The 24,070-nt window shown below is 41.3% G+C and overlaps 1 protein-coding gene across 10 annotated transcripts in view; it reads right to left on the bottom strand.

Annotated features, from left to right (window-relative positions):
- The window catches only part of LOC122561550 (nuclear receptor subfamily 2 group C member 1-A-like), a 123,378-nt gene that overhangs the window by 5,951 nt on the left and 93,357 nt on the right, over positions 1–24,070 (bottom strand). For all 10 annotated transcript variants that reach the window (XM_043713314.1, XM_043713320.1, XM_043713323.1 and 7 more), the window contains 4 exons: positions 13,684–13,805; positions 13,188–13,327; positions 6,636–6,773; positions 3,832–3,937 (listed from right to left, as the gene is read on the bottom strand). In XM_043713314.1, the coding sequence (XP_043569249.1) occupies positions 3,832–3,937; positions 6,636–6,773; positions 13,188–13,327; positions 13,684–13,805 (506 nt within the window). The remainder of the gene's footprint in view (positions 1–3,831; positions 3,938–6,635; positions 6,774–13,187; positions 13,328–13,683; positions 13,806–24,070) is intronic.

Genomic DNA, 24,070 nt, shown 5'->3' with positions numbered 1-24,070 from the left:
GACCAGATCTAAAAGTTGAAGTTCTAAATTGGAGAAAGGCCAATTTTGACTGTATGAGGCAAGAACTTTCAAAAGCTGACTGGGGGCAGATGTTCGCAGGTAAAGGGATGGCTGGTAAATGGGAAGCTTTCAGAAACGAGATAACGAGAATCCAGAGAAAGTATATTCCTGTTACGGTGAAAGGAAAGGCTGGTAGGTATAGGGAATGCTGGATGACTAAAGAAATTGAGGGTTTGGTTAAGAAAAAGAAGGAAGCATATGTCAGGTACAAACAGGATAGATCGAGTGAATCCTTAGACAAGTATAAAGGCAGTAGGAGTATACTTAAGAGAGGGAAATCAGGAGGGCAAAAAGGGGACATGAGATAGCTTTGGCAAATAGAGTTAAGGCGAATCCAAAGGGTTTTTCCAAATACATTAAGGACAAAAGGGTAACTAGGGAGAGAATAGGGCCCCTCAATGATCAACAAGGCGGCCTTTGTATGGTGCCGCAGAAAATGGGGGAAATACTAAATGAGCATTTTGCATCAGTATTTATTGTGGAAAAGGAAATGGAAGATATAGACTGTAGGGAAATAGATGGTGACATCTTGCAAAATATCCATATCACAGAAGAGGAAGTGCTGGATGTCTTGACACACATAAAAGTGGATAAATCCCCAGGACCTGATCAGCTGTACCCTTGAACTCTGTGGGAAGCTAGAGAAGTGATTGCCGGGCCTCTTTCTGAGATACTTGTATCATCGATAGTCACAGGTGAGGCACTGGAAGATTGGATGTTGGCTAATGTGGTGTTACTGTTTAAGAAGGGTGGTAAGGACAAGCCAGGGAACTATAGACAAGGGAGCCTGACGTCGATGGTGGGCAAGTTGTTGGAGGGAATCCTGGGGACAGTATGTATGTGTATTTGGAAAGGTCAGGACAGATTAGGGATAGTTAACATGACTTTGTGCGTGGGAAATCATGTCTCACAAACTTGACTGAGTTTTTTGAAGAAGTAACAAAGAGGATTGATGAGGGCAGAGCGGTAGATGTGATCATATGGACATCAGTAAGACCTTTGACAAGGTTTCCCATGGGAGACTGGTTTGCAAGGTTAGATCTCACGGAATACAGGGGGAACTAGCCATTTGGATACAGAACTGGCTCAAGGGTAGAAGAGAGAGGGTGGTCGTTGTTTTTCAGACTGGAGGCCTGTGACCAGTGCAGTGTCACAAGGATCGGTGCTGGGTTCACTATTTTTCATCATTTATACAAATGATTTGGATGTGAGATTAAGAGGTATAGTTAGTAAGTTTGCAGATGACACCAAAATTGAAGGTGCAGTGGATAGCGAAGAAGGTTACCTCTGATTGCAATGGGATCTTGATCAGATGGGCCAACGGGCTGAGAGGTGGCAGGTGGAGATTAATTCAGATAAATGTGAGGTGCTGCATTTTGGGAAAGGAAATGTTAGCAGGACTTATACACTTAATGGTATGATCTTAGGGAGTGCTGCTGAACAAAGAGACCTTGGAGTGCAGGTTCATAGCTCCTTGAAAGTGGAGTTTACAAAGATGTTGCCTGGGTTGGAAGATTTGAGCTATAGGGAGAGGCTGAATGGGCTGGGGCTGTTTTCCCTGGAGTGTCGGAGGCTGAGGGGTGACCTTATAGAGGTTTATAAAATAATGAGGGGCAGGGATAGGATAAATAGTCCAGAACTAGAGGGCATAGGTTTAGAGTGAGAGGAGAAAGATATAGAAGACACCTAAGGGGCAACGTTTTCACTCAAAGGGTGGTAAGTATATGGAATGAGCTGCCAAAGGAAGTGGTGGAGCCTAGGACAATTGAAACATTTAAAAGGCATCTCGATGGGTAAATGAATAGGGAGGGTTTGGAAGGATATGGGCCAGGTGCTGGCTGGTGGGACTAGATTGGGTTGGGCTATCTGATCGGCATGGAGGGGTTGGACCAAAGGGTCTGTTTCCATGCTGGGCATCTCTATGACTCTATGACCCCATTGAACATTTGAAAAAATTTCAATAAAATGTAAACTAGTTTCAATATAGGAATTCAGAAAAAAATTCTTTAGTCAGACAGCAGTTAGAATTTGCTGTCACATGGCATAGAGGAATCCGATAGCAGAAATGCATTTATGGGTAGGTACACACGAGAGAAGTAGTAACAGAAGTTTCTGCTGAAGAAGAGGGGTGGGAGCCGGCTTGTGTGCTGGATTAAAACAACCACAGTGCAGCTAGGCCAAATGACCTGCTTCAGTCCTCCACATAATACAAAATCACCCATCACCCTCTATACTCCAGGTATACACTCTCTCCTCAGAATTTAACCATGAGGCGTACAGTAACATTCTGGAAAACGTGTGTAGTGGCTTCAAGACCAACGTATCATGAGGTGCAGTGTCCTGAAAATACATGATACTCCAGCAGTTGTTTGACCAATGTTATGAAATCTTTCTCCCCACTTGTTTCTAGCCATCATGTTAAGGCTGAACATTCCAATAACCTTCTTGATTTTTTTAACCTGATTATAACTTCTTGGTAATTTATGCACGCAGACCCCTTCATCTCTTTGGACCTCCAACATTCCTGGTTTGCAGCATTTAAAATAGATAGAATCATAGAGATGTACAGCACAGAAACAGACTCTTTGGTCCATCTCGTCCATGCTGACCAGATATCCCAACCCAGTCTAGTCTCACCAGCCAGCACCCAGCCCATATCCCTCCAAACACTTCCTATTCATATACCCATCCAGATGCCTTTTAAATGTTGCAATGGTACTAGCCTCCACCACTTCCTCTGACAGCTCATTCCATACACGTACCACCCTCTGCGTGATAAAGTTGGCCCTTAGGTCTCTTTTACATCTTTCTCCTCTCACCCTAAACCTATGCCCTCTAGCTTTGGACTCCCCCACCCCAGAGAAGAGACTTTGTCTATTTATCCTATCCATGTACCCCTCATGATTTTATAAACCTCTGTAAGGCCACCTGTCAGCCTCCGACGCTCCAGGGAAAGCAGCCCTAGCCCATTTAAGCTCTCCCTACAGCTCAAATCCTCCAATCCTGGCAACATCCTTATAAATCTTTTCTGAACTCTTTCGAGTTTCACAACGTCCTTTCGATAGGAAGGAGAGTAGAACTGCATGCAATATTCCAAAAAGTGGCCTAACCAATGTTCCTGTACAGCCCCAGATCTATTATGTTTTGGTCCAATTAAATTCATTTGCCACAGCTTTGTCCACTCATTTAAACTACCAGTGTCTCTTAAGTTATTTACTATGCTGCCAATCTTTATGTCATCAGCAAACCTGGATATATGATTGTCTATTGCATTATCTAAGTCTTGGATTACTATAGTATACAGCCAAGGTACCAAAACAAATCAACAGGTGGGGTGGAGGAATTGTGTTCAAGATGATCTCCCATGGTTCCTTCAAGAGCAACTACTAAAGTCTAAAATTAGTCAGAACTTAGATGATGCACATTACAGAAGGGTTCTGAAACAGTCTCAGACCTGCATATTTGGATTAGTCTAAAGCTGATTTCAGGCACAACCAATGACACCTAAAAATAATGAGAACTGATTTGACAACACAGATTAGATACAAGACCTTCCACTCAGAATCTGTTTTTTACTGCACCCATTTAAAATACCCCAAAAGGCAAAATGTGCTTCTATTTTTAACCTAGTGTACCTAAGTAACTTTGCTGCATCTGACTCTCGCCAAGTGTCAGGGCGTCAGCTTGTAGAATATGAGTTTCATTCTAAGCCTGCAATGTGTCCAAGTAGAGGTGTTGCATTGAAAACTACAGAAAGTTATTCCATCATACCTGTAAGAATCATCTGGATAGGCTTTTGCTTCATAATCCTGAAGTTCCATATATGCCTTCTCCTGAAATTTATCAATCTGTGCCGCATTAATTAGGCCTGGATGATCTATGGAAAACAAAATAATTCTTCTTAAAATGCTGCACAGATTTAGTTCATAGCCTTAAACACTTTATTTTTATTGCTTAAAAGTTAATGTAATAAATCACCAACATAATCCCATCTCCTGACCCAAGACAGGAGGATATGATTCTATAAATTAAGGGCTCTCAACCTGTAGTCCCATGGAACTCTACAAGTAAATACAGGATATGAGCTCTCATTTGTAAATGGATAGCCCAATTGACAGGTCACTGACTGATAACTCAGTGACTTGTCTCTCCTCAGTGCAAGAGGGGTGTCTTTTGTCTTTTAAAAAAAGAAAACCTGATGGTGATATTTCTCCAATTACCAGAAGAATCTTCAGTAAAGCTATTCTGATTGACCCCATTTCCAAAACATGAACCTTGTCCTGTTCTCTAATTCTATATTTACTGTTCCCTAGGCATTTATCCACTGTTTCTTTAAAAAGAGGGAAAAGATGGATTTGTTGTATTTCCTGTAAAATTTGATTTAAAATGCTTTTTAAACAAATGCCTGTCGGGAGTCAGGATCAATGGTCTTGTCAGCCTCCTCAACAAAGACAGTTGTCCAGGTTTTCATATTTGAGCCAGTCTGGAAGCTTGTCTTTGTAAAGCTGTCTCATTTACAGTAAATAAGACACTCCTTAATTGTTTAGGCCAATGTTCTTTACTAATTGTCCTGTCAGAAGAGACTCTCTGCCAGCACTGAGATCTGAGATGCAGCCGAATAAGGGTGGACCACACACACAGTCTTCAGAGTTTTATAGAAATTCCTCACGTTGTGCTGTTCAGTATAGACTTGAAGTGTCCAGCAAGTTTGGTATACCTTGCATGTTAGACAACTTCCATTGCAGGTTCTCACTGCTCTTCTGGAGTGATTTCTTCACAGAATTTGCACCCTTATTTCCCAGCTATATTGCACATACTGCACTTTCCACCTGTAGCAGTTTGTTAATTTGATAACAGGGTTTTCATTCTCGGTGGTTGGTTTACTGTGTCCCCAGGAAATTGGCAGCACACCATCTCATGCTGGATAGTCAGCTCTTACCATTGCATTGAAGTTCTCTGCCACAAGTTAACTTGTCTCCTGTTCAGTATTTGAAATATATTGCTCTAGATTGTCATAGAATATCTCAATGATATTAACAGAAATAGTCATTGCTGGAGTGCATACACTGACTATTTTCACATACTTGCTTGTAAGTCATGAAGTGATTATTCAGCCGCCCCCTCCCTTTTACACTTAAATAAAATACAAGTTAGAGTTTAGGCTATCTTCGTTATATATTTTGAGGGGGTTTGGTCTCATCCATAACAAAGTTAAGGAAAAATAATATATATTTGTAGATTTAATTTTTATACAGATAAAAAGACTTATATTACAGGAGTCCACTGAATTTTTATAAAACAGGGAGGATCCTCAGAAGCAAAAAAAGATAGAGTATCCCTAGTATAAATGACAGAGAAATGCATACTGGTGGAACTGGCGGAACTGGCATTTGTAAGTAGTTATGGACAATGAAGAACAAGGATAATGGAGGGGCAATGTGATGAAGTAGTTTACCAAAAACAGTGAAATGTGCATATCAACCTTTCCATGGAGATACGCTGATCAAGTCATCATGTGTACTTGAAGGTCAGAACTGTGGCTACAAATTTGGAAAACTAACCCTTGTAAAATCACCTGCAAAAGTAATTTTATGAAAATGTACAATGGATCAGTAAATCTTTAAACTTCTTCCTATGAAGTGATTGAAATAATTTTCTGTCAGATCACAAACTCCAAAGAGAAATAAATAATTGCAAATTTTGGAAACATATATAAAACTTTACCATTAATTTCATTTTTTTCCCCAATTTACTTTTAAAATATATAGAACAAGCTTCTATTCTGGTTTCTTTTTGTTCCTCCAAACGTACCACTCCCCAAAAGGCACAAGAATAGTTGAGGAGAATTTTCTTTGGATTTAAAGTACACTGCCTCAGGTCAATAACGTTCATAAACAAAGTGAAAAAATATTGGAACAAAAAGTCTATAGAAAAGGCAGAGACGTGGGTCTAAATAAACAGCTTTTTCAGAGATTCAGCACAAATCCAATGGGCTGAATTGATGCCCTCTGCTCTGTAAAAAGTTTACAACTCGAAATTAAAGTAGTTTTTAAGCTTCTTATTTAGTCACACTGCTTTTATGTACTCTAGTTGAGATTGAGATGCTGGAAAAGCACAGCAGCTCAGGCAGCATCTGAGGAGCAGGACAATTAACGTTTCAGGCATAAGCCCTTCATCAGGAATGAGGCTTGGGGGCAAGGGGCTGAGAGATAAATTGGGGGTTGGGGGGCAGCTGGGAATGTGATAGGTAGATGAAGGTGTGGGTGGAAGTGATAGGTTGAAGGGGCTCCACCCTCGCCTCCGACCGATATCACTTCCACCCGCACCTTCATCTACCTATCACATTCCCAGCTGCCCTCCCCCCAGGCCCAGGCCCAGTCCAAGCCCTCCTCCCATTTATCTCTCTGCCCCCCAGCCCACAAGCTTCATTCCTGATGAAGGGCTTATGCCTAAAACATCGATTCTCCTGCTCTTCGGATGCTGCCTTTTCCAGCACCACACGCTCAACTCTGATCTCCAGCATCTGCAGTCCTCACTTTCTCCTAGTTGATTTTATACATTCTAGTTTTACTCACCTGGACTAAAGAGAACAATTGCCTTGAGATAGGCATATTCATATCCATCCAGAGATAGTTTAACCATGCTGTTACAGAACTCCTGCAGTTTCCAGATGTGTTCCATCACCACTTTCACACGGTCTGCTGACAATTTATCTATTCATTAAAACATGATGCAACAAACGATAATCTATCAGCATGACACATTCTTATGCTGAACTGAAAGGAGAACAAAAAACCTCACTGGAAAATGGAAGTGATCATATAATCTTACCATTGCCCATCCTACCATGGCTCAGTTTCAACATTGCCCCTAATGCTTTTATAAATGGGATGCATTAACTCCTCCTATGACCTGCTCCACCATTCTCCTCAGACTTTCACAGTCTCCCCTAGTTCAGAATGGGGAGCTTTCAGTCCTGGAAATTATAGACATGCGCCTAAGATTTACGGTATGTTAATCCACTGTGATACCACTAAATAATTACAAATGATCCAATACTAACCTGCAAGATCTGGAGTACGGTGAACAGTAAGATTTTATTTCACTGGAGACAGTTCAGTGAATGATCTCTGGAATGGGGGGATTGTCTTACGAGCAAAGGTTAAACAGGTTGGATTTGACGCACTGGAGTTTAGAAGAATAAGAGGTGATCTCATTGAAATATATTAGATTCTTAAGGGGCTTGACAGGGTAAATGCTAAGAGAAGGTTTCCCCTCATCAGAGCCTAGGATTAGCAGGCTTAGTCTCAGAATTAAGGGGTGTTAATTTAAGCCCAAGATGAGGAAGAATTTCTTCTCTCAGATCATTGTGTGTCTTTGGAACAACTTGTCACAGTGAACTATGGAGGTAGCATCCATGTATATATAAGGCAGAGATAGACTGATTCTTGATCATTGCAAGTTTTGAGAAGATTTGTAGCTCAGGTTGAGGTTTTGGATGTAGTTTTGCTCACTGAGCTGAAAGTTTCATTTCCAGACGTTTCGTTACCTTACTAGGTAACATCTTCAGTGGAACTCATGTGAAGCAATTCTGAAAATCCCTGCTTTCTATTTATATGTTTGGTTTTCTTTGGGTTGGTGATGTCATTTCCTGTGGTGATATTATTTCCTGAGAAATCACTTCCTGTTCCTTTTCTCAGGGGGTGGTAGATGGGGTCTAACTCGAGTTAGACCCCATCTACCATCCCCTGAGAAAAGGAACAGGAAGTGACTTCACCACAGGAAATAACATCACCAACCCAAAGATATCAAAAAATATAAATAGAAAGCAGGGATTTTCAGCATTGTTTTGCATGAGTTCCACTGAAGATGTTACCTAGTAAGGTAACGAAACGTCTGGAAATGAACCTTTCAGCTCAGTGAGCAAACCTACATCTAAGATTCTTGATCAGTCAGGGAATCATGGTTTATGAGGAAAGGGCAGGAAAATAGGTGTGAGGAATGTCAGATCAGCCATGATCCTATGGAGTGGCAGAGCAGGCTCAAGAGGCTGTTGTAGCCTACACCTGTTCCTATTTCTTATGGTCTTATAGTCTAAGTTGAGACAATTAATCAACCAAAAGCCAACTTATTCAAATGGAGAAATATGGATAAGTGCACACTAATTCACGTAATTTCATAGGAAGTTCAGTAGTTTCCCCACGACCAATTAATTTATGATGGATACAATAACTCATTGGCTACTAGAGTAGTAGCCCCACAGTTGTGTTTTCAAACTCCTGCCTGGCAAGTTGTGATTTTGAAATCTTTACAATTTGGGCTTGGGACAAGACAACTAAACATGAACACTTTCAACTGCATTGAAAATCCAATTAGTTCATTGATGACTTTTACTAATCAGAACTCGCCACACTCATCTGTTCTGTCCTTGGAGTAATTTAACTTATGGTTGACCTTAATACCTCTCTTCAGGTTTCCCAGTGCTACACTGACACTGAATTAGATGAATGAGATGACCTCCGGATCCCAGACTTCTAACATTATGATGTGACTAATTTGAAGTTTAGTGTCTAACGAGAAGGGTTCACACCTTTGGACCATTGGAATCTCTTCTGGGGTAGAAGCGATCTGCACAAGGACGGAGTGCACCTGAAGGGGGCTAATATACAGGCGGGGAGATTTGCTCGAGCTGCTCGGGAGAATTTAAACTAATAAAGGTGGAGGCCGGGAGATAGTGAGCAAAGAGATCAGTCTGAGACTGGTACAGTTGGGAAAAGGTGCAAGTCAAACAGTCAGGGTAGGCAGGATCAAAGTAGCGAATGAGGTAGGACTGATAAATTAAACAGCGTTTATTTCAATGCAAGAGGTCTAACAGGGAAGGTAGATGAACTCAGGACACAGTTAGGAACATAGGACATAGAACATTACAGCGCAGAACAGGCCCTTTAGCCCTCGATGTTGTGTCAACCTGTGGAACCAATCTGAAGCCCATCTAACCTACAGTATTCCATCACCATCCGTTTATCCAATGACCATTTAAGTGCCCTTAAAGTTGGCAAAACCACTACTGTTGCAGGAAGGTTGTTCCACACCCTTACTACTCTCTGAGTAAAGAAACTACCTCTGACATCTGTCCTATACCTATGTCCCCTCATGCTAGCTATCACCATCTGAGGAAAAAGGCTCTCACTGTCTACCCTATCTAGCCCTCTGATTATCTTATATGTCTCAATTAAGTAATCTCTCAACTTTCGTCTCTCTAACAAAAACAGCCTCATGTCCCTCAGCTTTTCCTCATAAGACCTTCCCTCCATACCAGGCAACAGCCTAGTAAATCACCTCTGAACCATTTTCCAAATCTTCCACATCCTTCCTACAATGCGGTGACCAGAACTGTATGCAATTCTCCAAGTATGGCCACACCAGAGTTTTGTACAGCTGCAACATGACCTCATGGCTCCGAACTCAAACCCTCTACCAATAAAAGCTAACACACCGTATACCTTCTTAAAAACCCTATTAACCTGGGTGACAACTTCCAGGGATCTATGTACATGGACACCTAGATCTCCCTGGAATCTACACTACCAAGAATCCTACCATGAGCCCAGTACTCTTCATTCCTGTTGCTCCTTCCAAAGTGAATCACCTCACTTTTCTGCATTAAACTCCATTTGCCACCTCAGCCATTGCAATTACAGACATGTGGCTCATGGATGGACAGAACTGGCAGCTTAATGTTCCAGGATACAAATGCTACAGGAAGGATAGAAAGGGAGCGAGAGAGGAGGGGGAGTGGTGTGTTTGATTAGGGACAACTTTACTGGTGTACTTAGGGAGGATATTCCTGGGAATAAGCCTCCTGAAGAAGGGCTTATGCCCAAAATGTCGATTCTCCTGTTCCTTGGATGCTGCCTGACCTGCTGCGCTTTTCCAGCAACACATTTTCAGCTTTGATCTCCAGCATCTGCAGCCCTCACTTTCTCTCAAACATTATATTATAGACCCCCCAGTAGTCAGTGGGAAATTGAGAAACAAATTTTGAAGGAGATCTCCATTATCTGTAAGAATAATAAGGTAGTTATGGTAGGGGATTTTAACTTTCTAAACATAGACAGGGACTACCCATTGTGTTAAAGGTTTAGATGGAGAAGAATTTGTAAAGGGCGTGCAAGAAACATTCAGTATGTGGATGTACTTACTAGAGAAGGTGCAAAGCTTGACTTGCTCTTGGGAAATAAGGCAGGGCAAGTGATGGGTGAAAGTGGGGAGCACTTTGAGGCCAGCGACTATAATTCTACTGGTTTTAAAACAGTGATGAAAAATGATAGACAAGATCTAAAAGTTGAAGTTCTAAATTGGAGAAAGGCCAACTGGGGGCTGATGTTCGCAGGTAAAGGGACAGCTGGAAAATGGGAAGCCTTTAAAAATGAGATAATGAGAATCCAGAGACAGTATGTTCCTGTTAGGGTCAAAGGCAAAGCTGGTAGATGCAGGGAATGCTGGATGACTAAAGAAATTGAGGTTTTGGTTAAGAAAAAGAAGGAAGCAGATGTCAGGTATAGACAGGAGAGATCAAGTGAATCCTTAGAACAGTAAAAAGGCAGTAGGAGTGTACTTAAGGACGAAATCAGGAGGGCAAAAAGGGAATATGAGACAGGTTTGACAAATCGGATGAAGGAGAATTCAAACGGATTTTATAAATACATTAAGAATAAAAGAGTAACTAAGGAGAGAAGAGGACCACTGAAAGATCAGCAAGGTACCTATATGTGGAACCGCAGGAGATGGGGGAAGATACTAAATGAGTATTTTGCATCACTGTTTATTGTGGAGAAGGACATGGAAGATTTAGAATGTGGGGAAATAGATGGTGACATCTTGAAAAATGTTCATATTAAAAAGGAGGATGTCTTAAAATGCATAAAAAAGGTTAAATCCCCATGATCTGATCAGGTGTATCCTAGAACTCTGTGGGAAGCTAGGAAAGTGATTGCTGGGCTCCTTGCTGAGATATTTGTATCACTGAGAGTCACAGGCGAGGTGTTGGAAGGAGGTTGGCTAATGTGGTGCCACTGTTTAGGAAAGGTAGTAAGGAAAAGCCAAGGAACTACAGACTGGTGGGCCTTACATCAGTTGGCAAATTGTTGGAGGGAATCCTGAAGGACAGGAGTTACATGTATTTGGAGAGGCAAGGACTGATTATGGATAGTCAACATGGCTTTGTGTGTGGGAAATCATGTCTCAGTAACTTGACTGAGTTTTTTTGAAGAAGTAATCATCAAGAGGATTGATGAGAGAAGAGCAGTAGACATGATCTATATGGATTTCAGTAAGGCGTTCGACAAGGTGCCTGATGGCAGACTGGTTAGCAAGGTGAGATCACATGGAATAAAGGGAGAACTAGCCATTTGCATACAGAACTGGCTCGAAGGTAGAGGACAGAGGGGTGGTGGCGGAGTGTTGCTTTTCAGACTGGAGGCTTGTGACCAGTGGTGTGCCACAAGGATTGGTGCTGGGTCCATTGTTTTTTGTCATTTATATAAATGTAGGAGGTATACTTATTAAGCTTGCAGATGACACCAAAATTGGGGGTGTAGTGGATAGCGAAGAAGGTTACCTCAGAGTACAACAGGATCTTGATCAGATGGGCTAATGGGCTGAGGATGGCAGATGGAGCTTAATTTAGATAAATGTGAGGTACTGCAATTTGGAAAAGCAAATCAGGGCACTTATTGGTAAGGTCCTGGGGAGTGTTGCTGAACAAAGAGAACTTAGAGTGCAGGTTCATAGTTCCACGAAAGTGGAGTTGCAGATCGATGGGATAGTGAGGAACACATTTGGTTCCTTTATTGGTCACAGCATTGAGTATACGAGTTGAGAGGTCATGTTGCAGCTGCATAGGACATTGGCACGGCCACTTTGGGAATATCTTGTGCAATTCTCGACTCTCTCCTGTTGGAAGGATGCTTGAAACTTGAAGGGGTTCAAAAAAGATTTACAAGGATGTTGCCAGGCTGAAGGGTTTGAGCTATAGGGAGAGGCTGAATAAGCTGGGACTATTTTCCCTGGAGCTTTGGAGGCTGAGGGGTGATCTTATAGAAATTTATAAAATCATGAGGGGCACGGATAGTGTAAATGGAGTGCCTGAAGCCCAAAGGGAAATGTATGGCCACAATCTTGCAGTTATTCTTATATATATTCCATTAATTCGCCCACAACAGACATTCTAACTTGTACCAAGTCTCTTTCATCCACCACCCTTCTGATTACTAACCTACATTGACTATAGATTCAGCAATGCCTCAATTTCAAACTTTCATTCGCGTTTTTAAATCCTTCCACAGTCATAGCCATCCCTATCCCTGTATCATCCTCTGAGAATTCTGTACTTATTCAATTCTGGTGATTTTTAATTGCTTAATTTTTATCAATCCACCCACTGGCAGTCATGCCTTAATCATTCCTTAAGCATAAGATCCAGAATTCCTTTCTGAAGTCTTTTTATCTTCCCTTCCTTCCTTAAGAGCTCTTTAAAATCTAGCTCTTTACTTCAGTTTTTTGGTCCTTGATCCTATCTCATTTATTGGTGTTAAATTTTTATCTTTACACATTTTATTTGATGTTCATTTCTACTTAGATCTCAGCACTTTATTCTCATGCTACACTGTGAATATCAATATAAGGTGTCAATGTCAAAAGTGTCTGTGAAATGTCAATACAAGAGTGTGATTTCCTTATTCTCAATTGCAAAATCAGAATCCCACATTAATCACAATCTCCTGTTTTCTTTAAATAGCTTTGTTATAAAAAATAACTTTATGTCTTGCCTTAGATATCTTTTGCAAATTTATGGTTGTTTGACTTTCGTGGTTTTCTCTACTTTCTTTTAATGCCTTTTCAGTTTTTTGCACCTGTCTGAATTTAAGTTTTGGTTATTCTGTTTAATTCTCTTCAATAAAAATCCAGTGTTCTCTTCCCCCTTTATTAGTATAACGTACAGCCATCGGAGCGCACACGTGCTCTTTTAATTCATGTTATTTCTCTTCAGTGATGCATTAAATGAAGTACCTAAACTATGCTACCACATACTCAAATCAAGCTTTGAAGAATATTTTTCTACATACCTTGCTGGAGACTTGTTTGCAGATGGTTAACGATTGCTGTGAGTATGGTTGATAAATTCATCACTTGGGAACACTGGGCAAGACCGAGTGTAAAGAGTTCATTCCAACAAGCACGTACCAAAGCTGTATTATTGTCTGGCCTGTGGAAAAGATATAAATGATGTAGAATTCTTAAACCTAAAATGAAGAAGGAACAAAGAACTAAAACCTCTTCATAAATTAAGTACTGATGAATTTCTACAGTATATAATAAATAGATTCACACTATGAGCTCTTTGAGTAAATGTAGGACTGATCTTTACAGATCAGAAAACCTTGCTTTGACACTTACATTCATCATTGCACCCGGCCTCCTAGGATACTGTCTTGGCACCTCTTCAGGGTTCTACCTCTAAAAGCCTATTTAACCCTTAAAAAGTGCCTGTTCCTTACGGCCCCATTAGAAGCAATTTTCCCCAAGCCAGAACGCCAAGTAGTGGTCAAATAAAGCACTAACCCAAGAGCTTGGAAGGCTGGAATCGACCTTGCCCAATGCATGGAGAGGAAGAGTAATCTTGATGCAGATTCACAGATATAGTGCACATTCAGGTATTCTGGCATAGGTGATGGCATAGTTAGCTGCAGGTGAAAAAACAAGTACTTATTAATATCAAGGTAACTCTTCGCCAGTCAGAAAAGCTTCCTTGCTGAGTCAAAAAATTTCTGTTTTTAGTTAGTGATACAATCGTGTTATCCCTTAAGGTTGTCCTTCCTACATTTAATTTACTCAAAGATTTAGATCACTTCAACAGGTGTTTAAATCAATACAACATTTGTTATATCTCGATATGACAATATTTTCTTGTTATGCAGTTTTCTTTCCCAAGGTACTACATAAGCTGACACAAGTACTAAACATAACAGACAAGGATATATGTTTCAGGATTTTTAACTTATTATTTGTTAAAATGAGAGTGCTATTGGTTAGGCTAGCATTGGTGACATATGCATAATTGTCTATGACAGGTGGTTGTGAGCTACATTAGACATTGGAGCAGAAAATAGGCCATTTAGCCCACCGAGTCTGCTCCACCATTCAATCATGGCCGATAAGTTTTTCAACCCCATTCTCCTGCTTTCTCCCCATAACTCCTGATCCCCTTGACAATCAAGAATGTATCTATCTTCATCTTAAATATACTCAATGATGTGGCCTCCATAACCTTCTGTAGCAACGAATTCCAATACATTCACCAATACCTAGCTGAAGAAGTTTCTTCTTATCTCCATTTTAAAAGGTCTTCCCTTTACACTCAGGCTGTGCCCTCAAGTCTCTCCCACCAATGGAAACACCTTCCCAACATCCACTCTGTCTAGGCCATCCAGTATTCTTTAAGTTTTCAATTAGAGCCCCCCCACCCCCAAAACTCTATCGCGTATAGACCCAGAGTCTTCCTCATTTGTTAAGATTTTCACTCCTGGGACCATTTTTGTGAATCTTCTCTGAACACCTTCACGGGACAGTACATCCATCCTTCCTGAGTTATCGGGCCCAAAACTGCGCACAATACTCCAAATGTGTTCTGACCAGAGCCTTCTACAGCCTTAGAAGTACATCCCTGCTTTTAGATTCAAGTCCTCTCAAGATAAATGTCAACATTGCATTTGCCTTCCTAACTACTGACTTGACCTGCAAGTTTACCTTGAGAGAATTCTGGACAAGAACTCCACAGTGTCTTCGCACTTCAGACTTCTGAATTTTCTCCCCATTTAGAAAATAGTCCACGCTTCTTTTCTTCTTACCAAAGTGGATGACCTCACACTTTCCCACGTTGCACTGCATCTGCCACTTCTTTATTCACTCTCCTAACCTGTCCAAATCCTTCTGCAGTCTCCCTGCCTCCTCAATATTACCTGTCCCTCTACCTATCTTTGTATCGTCTGCAAACCTAGCCAGAATGCCCTCAGTTCCTTCATCTAGATCATTAATGTATAAAATAAAAAGTTATGGTCCACACACTGAGCCTTGCAGAACATCACTTGGCTGTCAACCTGAGAAAGACCCTTTTATCCCCATTCTCTGCTTTCTGGCAGACAGCCAATCTTTGATCCACACTAGCATCTCACCTCTAACACTATGGACCCTTATCTTACTAGCAGCCTCCTGTGCAGCATCTTGTCAAAGGCCTTCTTGAAGTCCAGGTAGATAACACACATTGGGTCTCCTCGGTTTGTTACTTCCTCAAAAAATTCTAGCAGATTTGTCAGGCATGACCTCCCCTTGATAAAACCATGCTGACTTTGCCCTATTTTACCATACACTTGTAAGTATTCAGAAATCTCATCCTCCACAATGGACTCCAAAACCTTACCCATGATCAAGCTTAGGCTAATTGGCCTGTAGTTTTCCATCTTTAACTTTACTCCCTTTTTAAACAGGGGTGTCACATTAATGATTTTCCAGTCCTCTGTGACCCTCCCTGACTCCAGCGATTCCTGAAAGATCATAACTAACACCTCCACTATCTCTTCAGCTAAGTCCTTTAGAACTCTGGGGTGTAGTCCATCTGGTCCAGGTGATTTATCCACCTTAAGGCCATTCAAGTTTTCTAGCATTTTCTCCTTGGTGACAGCCACATACTCAACTCTGTCCCCTCACCTGCTTGAATTTTTGGGATATTACTCAGGTCTTCCATTATGAAGGCTGATGTTAAGTTATTATTTAGTAAGAGTCATAGAGATGTACAGCGCAGAAACAGATCCTTCAGTCCAACTTGTCCATACCGACCAGATACCCCAACCCAATCAAGTGTCACCCGGCCCATATCCCTCCAACCCTTCCAATCTAGATGCCTCTTAAATGTTGCAATTGTACCAGCCTCCACCACTTCCTCTGGCAGTTCATTCCATACACGTAGCACCCTCTGTGTGAAAATGTTGCCCCTGAGGTCTCTTTTCTATCTTTTCCCTCCCACCCTATGCCCTCTAGAGTTCTAGACTCCCCCACCCCAGGAAAGATCTTGTCTATTTATCCTATCCATGCCCCTCATGATTTTATAAACCTTTATAAGGTCACCCCTCAGCCTCAGACGCTCCAGGAAAAACAGCCCAAGCTTATTCAACATCTCCCTATAGCTCAAATCCTCCAAACCTGGCAACATCCTTGTAAATCTTTTCTGAGCCCTTTCAAGTTTCACAACATCCTTCCGATAGGAAGGAGACCAAAATTGCATACAATATTCCAAAAGTGACCTAACCAATGTCCTGCACAGCTGCAACATGATCTCCCAATTCCTGTACTCTATACTCTGACCAATAAAGAAAGCATGCCAAACGCCGCCTTCACTATCCCATCTACCTGCGACTCTACTTTCAAGGAACTACAAACCTGCACTCCAAGGTCTCTTTGTTCAGCAACATTCCCTAGGACCTTACCATTAAGTGTATAAGTCCTGCTAAGATTTGCTTTCCCAAAACGCAGCTCCTTGTATTTAGCTAAATTAAACTCCATCTGCCACTCCTCAGCTCATTGGCCCATCTGATCAAGATCCCATTGTAATCCGAGGTAACCTTCTTCACTGTCCACTACACCACCAATTTTGATGTCATCTGCAAACTTACTAACTGTACCTCTTGTGCTCACATCCAAATTATTTATGCAAATGACAAAAAGTAGTGGACTCAGCACCAATCCTTGTGGCACTCCACTGATCACAGGCCTCCAATCTGAAAAACAACCCTCCACTACCACCCTCTGTCTTCTACCCTTGAGCCAGTTCTGTATCCAAACGGCTAGTTCTCTGTAATCCATGAGACCTAACCTTGCTAACCAGTCACAAATAGGGAACTTTTTCGAACACCTTCCTGAAGTCCACATAGATCATGTCTACCGCTCTGCCCTCATCAATCCTCTTTGTTACTTCTTCATAAAACTCAATCAAGTTTGTGAGAAATGATTTCCCATGAATAAAGCCATGTTGATGAACCCTAATCAGTTCTTGCCTTTCCAAATACATGTACGTCCTGTCCCTCAGGATTCCCTCCAACATCCAACTCTTGTGTTTATTGTTCCCTGACTTGTCCTTACCACCTTTCTTGAACAGTGGCAGATTAGCCAACTGCCAGTCTTCTGGCACCTCACCTGTGACTATCGTTGATACAAATATCTCAGCAATAAGCTCAGCAATCACTTCCCCAGCTTCCCACAGAGTTCTAGTGTACGCCTGATCAGGTCCTGGAAATTTATCCACTTTTATGCATTTCAAGACATCCAGCACTTCCTCCTCTGTAAGATGGACATTTTCAAGATGTCATCATCTATTTCCCTACATTCTATACCTTCCATGCCCGTCCCCACAGTAAACACTGATGCAAAATACTCGTTTAGTATCTCCCCCATCTCCACACAAAGGCTGCCTTGCTGATCTTTGAGGGTGGAAGTGGGTACTGCAGATGCTGGAGATTAGAGTCATGATTAGAATGGTGCAGGAAAAGCACAGCACGTCAGACAGAATCCGAAGAGCAGGAAAATAAGACATTTAGGGCAAAAGCCCTTCATCAGGAATGAGAGCTTTTGCCTGAAACATCGATTTTCCTGCTCCTTGTTTGCTACCTGACCTGCTGTGCTTTTCCAGCACTACTCTAATCTTGATGTTTGAGGGTCCCTAGTCTCTCCCTAGTTACCCTTTTGACTTTCATGTATTTGTAAAAACCTTTTGGATTCTCCTTAACTGTATTTGCCAAAGCTACCTCATGTCCCGTTTTTACCCTTCTGATTTCCCTCTTAAGTATAGTCCTACTACCTTTATATTCTTCTAAGGATTCACTCGATCTATCCTGTCTACACCTTACATATGCTTCCTTCTTTTTCTTAACCAAACCCTCAATTTCTTTAGTCATCCAGCATTCTCTACACCTACCAGCCTTTCCTTTCACCCTGACAGGAATATACTGTCGCTGGACTCTCATCTCATTTCTGAAGGCTTCCCTTCCAGCCGTCCCTTTACCTGCGAACATCTGCCCCCAGCCAGCTTTTGAAAGTCCTTGCCTCATATTGACAAAATTGGGCTTTCTCTAATTGAGAACTTCAACTTTTAGATCTGGTCAATCTTTTTCCATCGCTATTTTAAAACTAATAGAATTATGGTCGCTGGCCCCAAAGTGCTCCTCCATTGACCTCAATAACCTGCCCTGCCTTATTTCCCAAGACTAGGTCAAGTTTTGCACCTTCTCTAGTAGGTATATCCATATACTGAATCGGAACATTTTCTTGCACACAAAACTTAAATTCCTCTCTATCTAAACCCTTAACACTATGGCAGTCCCAGTCTATGTTTGGAAAGTTAAAATCCCCTACCATAATCACCCTATTATTCTTACAGATAACTGAGATCTCCTTACAAATTTGTTTCTCAGTTTCCCTCTGACCATTAGGGGGTCTATAATACAATCCCAATGAGGTGATCATCCCCTTCTTATTTCATAGTTCCACCCAAATAGCTTCCCTAGTTGTATTTTTGGGAATATCTTCCCTCAGCACAGCTGTAATGCTATTCCTCATCAAAAATGCCATTCCCCCTCCTCTCTCGCCTCTCTTTCTGTCCTTCCTGTAGCATTTGCATCCTGGAACATTAAGCTGCCAGACCGGTCCATCCCTGAGCCTTGTTTCTGTAATTGCTATGATATCCCAGTCCCATGTTCCTAACCATGCCCTGAGTTCTATTGTGGGCGGCACAGTGGCACAGTGGTTAGCACTGCTGCCTCACAGCGCCAGAGACCCAGGTTCAATTCCCGCCTCAGGCGGCTGACTGTGTGGAGTTTGCACATTCTCCCCGTGTCTGCGTGGGTTTCCTCCAGGTGCTCCGGTTTCCTCCCACAGTCCAAAGATGTGCAGGTGAGGTGAATTGGCCATGCTAAATTGTCCGTAGTGTTAGGTAAGGGGTAAATGTAGGGGTATAGGTGGTTTGCGCTTCGGCGGGTCGGTGTGGACTTGTTGGGCCGAAGGGCCTGTTTCCATACTGTAAAGTAATCTAATCGAAAAGTAATCTAATCTAACTCATCTGCCTTCCCGGTTAGGCCCCTTGCATTGAAATAAATGCAGTTTAATTTATCAGTTCTATCTTGTTCTCTGCTTTGTCTCTGCCTGCCCTGACTGTTGGACTCGCTTCTTTTCTCAACTGTACCAGTCTCAGATTGATCTCTTTCCTCACTAGTTCCCTGGGTCCCACCCACCACCTTACTAGTTTAAATCCTCCCAAGCAGCTCTAGCAAATCTCCCTGCCAGTATATTAATCCTCTTCCAATTCGGGTGCAATCCATCCTTCTTGTACAGATCACTTCTATCCCAGAAGAGTATCCAATGATCCAAAAATGTGAATCCTTCTCCCATACACCAGCTCCTCAGCCATGCATTCATCTGCTCTATCCTCCTGTTCCTACTCTCACTAGCTCGTAGCACCGTGAGTAATCCAGATATTACTACTCTCAAGGACCTCCTTTTTCAATTCCTGCCTAACTCTCTGTATTCTCCGTTCAAAATTCCATCCTTTTCTCTTCCTATGTCATTGGTTCCAATGTGTACAATGACCTCCTGCTGGGCCCTCTCTCCCTTGAGAACATTCTGCACCCTCTCTGAGACATCCTCGATCCTAGCACCATGGAGGCAACACACCATTCTGATTTTTCATTGCTGGCCACAGAAATGTCTGTCTGTGCCTCGGAATAGAGAATCCCCTAACACAATCGATCTCTTGGAACCCGACGTATCCCTCATTGCGTTACAGCCAGTCTCAATACCAGAAACCTGGCTGTGCATGCTACATTCCCCTGAGAATCCACCACCCTCTTATATTTTCCAAAACAGCATACTTGTTTGAAATGGGGATAGCCACTGAAGGCTCCTGCACTAACTGCCTACCTCTCTCACCTTTCCTGGAGTTAACTCATCTCTGTGACTGTATCTGCGACTTTTCTCCCTTTCTATAACTGCCATCTATCACCCTTGCTCTCGTAAATTCCTCATTGCTTCTAAGTGTCACTCTAACCATTCCATATGATTTGACAGGATTTGCAACCATTGACGTTTATTGCAGATATAATCCTCAGTAATATATAAACTCAAAGTAATTATTTAGTTCCTTATCCTTTTTCTTGCTTCCCACTACTATCTCTCCAGCGTCATTTTCCAGTGGCCCAATGTACACTTTTGCCTTTTATATATCTAAAGAAACCCTTTAGTCTTCCTGTCTCATGTGCCTAATCTGTCCAAATCCTTCTGCAACCTTCACTGCCCCTTCAAAACTACCTGTCTCTCTACCTATCTTTGTATCATCTGCAAACTTAGCCAGAATGCCCTGAATTCCTTCATCCAGGTCATTAATGTATAAAGTAAAAAGGTGTGGTTCCAACATTGAGCCTTGCGGAACACCATTTGTCACCAGCTGCCACCCTTTAGATTGCAGGTCAATCATCTCAGCCCAGTCTTCCTTTATATTACTGGCCAGTTTATCCTCATATTTAATCTTCTCCATCCTTACTTTTTTTTGTTGCCCTCTGTTGGTCTTTGTAAGCTTCCCAATCCTCTGATTTCCCACTGCCCTTTGCTATATTATATGCTTTGTCTTTTGCTTTTATGCTATCCTGACTTCCCTCGTCAGCTATGGTTGCCTCATCCTTCCTGTACTGTACCTCCTTTTTCCTAGGGATTAATTTTTGCTGTGTCTCCTGAATTACTCCCAGAAACTCCTGCTATTGCTGTTCCATTATATTTCCTGCTAGTCTCCTCTCCCAGTCAATTCTGCCCATCTCTTCCCTCATGCCACTGTAGTTGCCTTTATTCAGCTGTAGTACCATTACCTCTGAAACCATCTTCTCCTTCTCAAATTTACAGACTAAATTCAATCATATTATGATCATTGCCTCCTTAGGGTTCCTTAACCTTAAGCTCCATTATTACGTCTGCCTCATTGTTCAACACTAAATCCAGTATTGCCTGTTCCCTAGTGAGTTCCACCACAAGCTTCTCCAAAATGCCATTCATAGACGTTCCGCAAATTGCTTTTCTTGCGATCTACTACCAACCTGATTTTCCTTAAATCTCTGAACATATTAACTCCCTGGATGGCTAGAGTTTCTCTAGTCGAAAATGGTCATTGCCTGACTCATGAGTCGTGCAAATTTTACTTGTCAGTTATCACCCCAAGCCTAGATGTTGCCCAGGTTTTGCTAAATATGGACATAGGCTGCAAATGGCACCGAACATTGTGCAGTCATGAGCAAACATCTCCATTTCTGACCTTATGACAGAGCGAATGTGTTGAAGGTTTAACCAGGTGAAGATAGTTAGGTTTAGGATACTACTCTGTGGAATTTTATACAGTGATGCCCTAGGCTGAGATGACTGACCCGCAAAAACCACAAAGCTACAACTCCATCCAATGGAGAGTCATTCCCCATCATTCCCAGTCACTTCAATTTTATTTTTGATACCACTGTTACAAGGCCATGCTTTTGATCAAAAATGTCTATTTATCAGCTGAACCCCGGCAAATTTTAGAAGACTGAGGAACAGAAGCTCACAGACTAAACATAGCAGTTTCTAAGTTGCATGAATATTTGCATAACGTCACCCTAAAAAATTCCAAGGCCTTTAACAATATTGTCAGGCTATCTAAAAGAATCCATCAGAAACAATTACCTTGTAGGAATGGGTGTGGTCCCATCTCATGATCAATTGAGAAATTATTCAGACTGTTTGTAGAACAGGCCATTAGATGCAATCGTTTTAGATAATGGATTCTGATGAAGAAATAAACTCTTCCAGCCATTATCTAAACAATTCTAAACCTTAAAACTTAAATAATCTTGCTATGATCATGGGTCACGTCACCTAACCTCATGTTTAAAAAAACCGTTTACCTCCAGGCCAGAGAACAAGAGATGTTAAAGATGATAGCCCCTGAGAAGACACTCTTTCTTTCTCTATCTCCATTCATCCTGTTATTTACATGCTCTACCTTGCAGACAGTATTAAAAAACTGAACCCAGCAGCTGCTAACTTCAGGAGACCAACTGAAAATCGCCCGGAAACAAGTTGAAATTGAACCATTGCAGAATCTGAAAAGAAACTTGAGGCCAATCCAAGACTATCAAAGGTATCAATCTACTAAACCCAGAGACAATAGATTTTTGTGGACTTTTAAAATGATGTAATGTAACCTTCCACTTTGTAAGTTACTTGCATGCATGCACCTCAGTGTGTATGCCAGTGCACATGCATGGCTAAGACACAGAGAGCTTCACAGCTATTTTTATTTAGATCTAGATGAACAATAAAAACATTTAATAAAAAATGTTTTCTCTTGTCTTTGAGAAGATTTATAAGAAAACATATCTGTCTCTCTTTTACAGTCACAGTACTCAAATACTTACTCAGTTTCTAAGTATGCACTTTATTTAAAAGAACAACCTCTTGTGGTTAAACCTGTAAGAAGAGTGGTGAGTCATTCTCCCACTTGCTACCTGGCCATACTACCACTTTCATTCAAATGCTATCTGATGTCAATGACAGTCATTTTCATCTCCTCTCTCAAATTTAGCTCTTTTTATGTCAATGAGCTCAGGAGTAAAGAGGTTCAGAACCCAAAGTGAAACCCAAGCTAAGCATTGTCGAGCAGGTCATTTCTGTTTAAGTACTGCTTGACAACACTATCAACAACATCTTACGTCACTTCACGGATTTCTCAGAGTAGTCTGATGAAGCAGTAATTGGGTGGATTGGATATATTCTGCTTTTTGTGGACAAGATACACCCAAGCAGTTTTCCAAATTGTCAGACAGATATCAGGGTTGTAGTTGCAGACAACAGCCTGACTAGGAGCACTAGTCTTCATGAGTGTCTTGCTATTGAATGGAGTGAAGTGAATTGGCTGAAGATTGGCGTCTGTGATGCCGGGGGATTTCAAGAGGAGGATAACAAAATGGAAAACTAATAATAGTTATCATTAGAAGCAAAACCTTTAATATTGTTCAACAAAAGGCATGTACCAAGTATAGTTTTTACTCCAACTCACTACATAACATCTGAGCAATTTGAAAAGTGTTCTACTTCAGAACTGAAACTGCCTAATTGAAGTAGCCTAATAAATTGAAAATGAAAGATTAGATTGGAATAGGTCAAGTCAAGAGTTCAAGCAAAGAAACTAAAGACAGCAAAATATGAAGTGGGAACGTGAAGAGGCACAAAACGATTGAATAATATAGTTAACATATTATCCCCTATGAGAACATAAAGGAAAACAAATGATTATGCAATTCGTAATTCAGTAACATGCAGAAAAAACATTTTAAAATTTTACACATTAAATATACAACCAAATCTAGAAACTGTGTTCTCAATACCCAAAAAGAATGTGATATATAGACTTTCAGCTAATTAATTCAATTAAATTTTTAAGTATTAGTTGTGGCTCAGTGGTAGCACCCGTGATTCATGGTGGATATTAGCCACATTGGAGACCCCAGCTTCTAAATAAAGCTGATATTTCAAAGAAATAAATAAATGGTGCTGCACTGTGACAGATGCTACTTGTTTCATGTAATGTTCCACTGTGGATGTAGCTACTTTCTTGGGTGAATGTAAAAATTTGCCATGGTTTTATTTTAATCTGAGCAAGAAGATTGCTTAGTGCCCTGATCAACGTTTACTCATCAATGAAAATGGGTTGTTGGTTAATTGCTTGGGATCTTGCCATGCGACAACACATCAAAAGTGGCGATCATGCTTACTAATGCTGTCATGGACAGATGCAGCTACAGTGGGCAAATTGATGAGGAATGAGATCAAGTACATTATTCCTTCACCACCTACTGCACATCCAGTCTAGCAGCAATGGCCTTTAGGATTC

This window comes from Chiloscyllium plagiosum, chromosome 23 (genome assembly GCF_004010195.1).
Source record: "Chiloscyllium plagiosum isolate BGI_BamShark_2017 chromosome 23, ASM401019v2, whole genome shotgun sequence".
In the NCBI taxonomy this organism is placed as follows: domain Eukaryota; kingdom Metazoa; phylum Chordata; class Chondrichthyes; order Orectolobiformes; family Hemiscylliidae; genus Chiloscyllium; species Chiloscyllium plagiosum.
The sequence above is the reverse complement of the archived record's forward strand: the minus strand, read 5'-3'. Positions and strand labels throughout refer to the sequence as shown.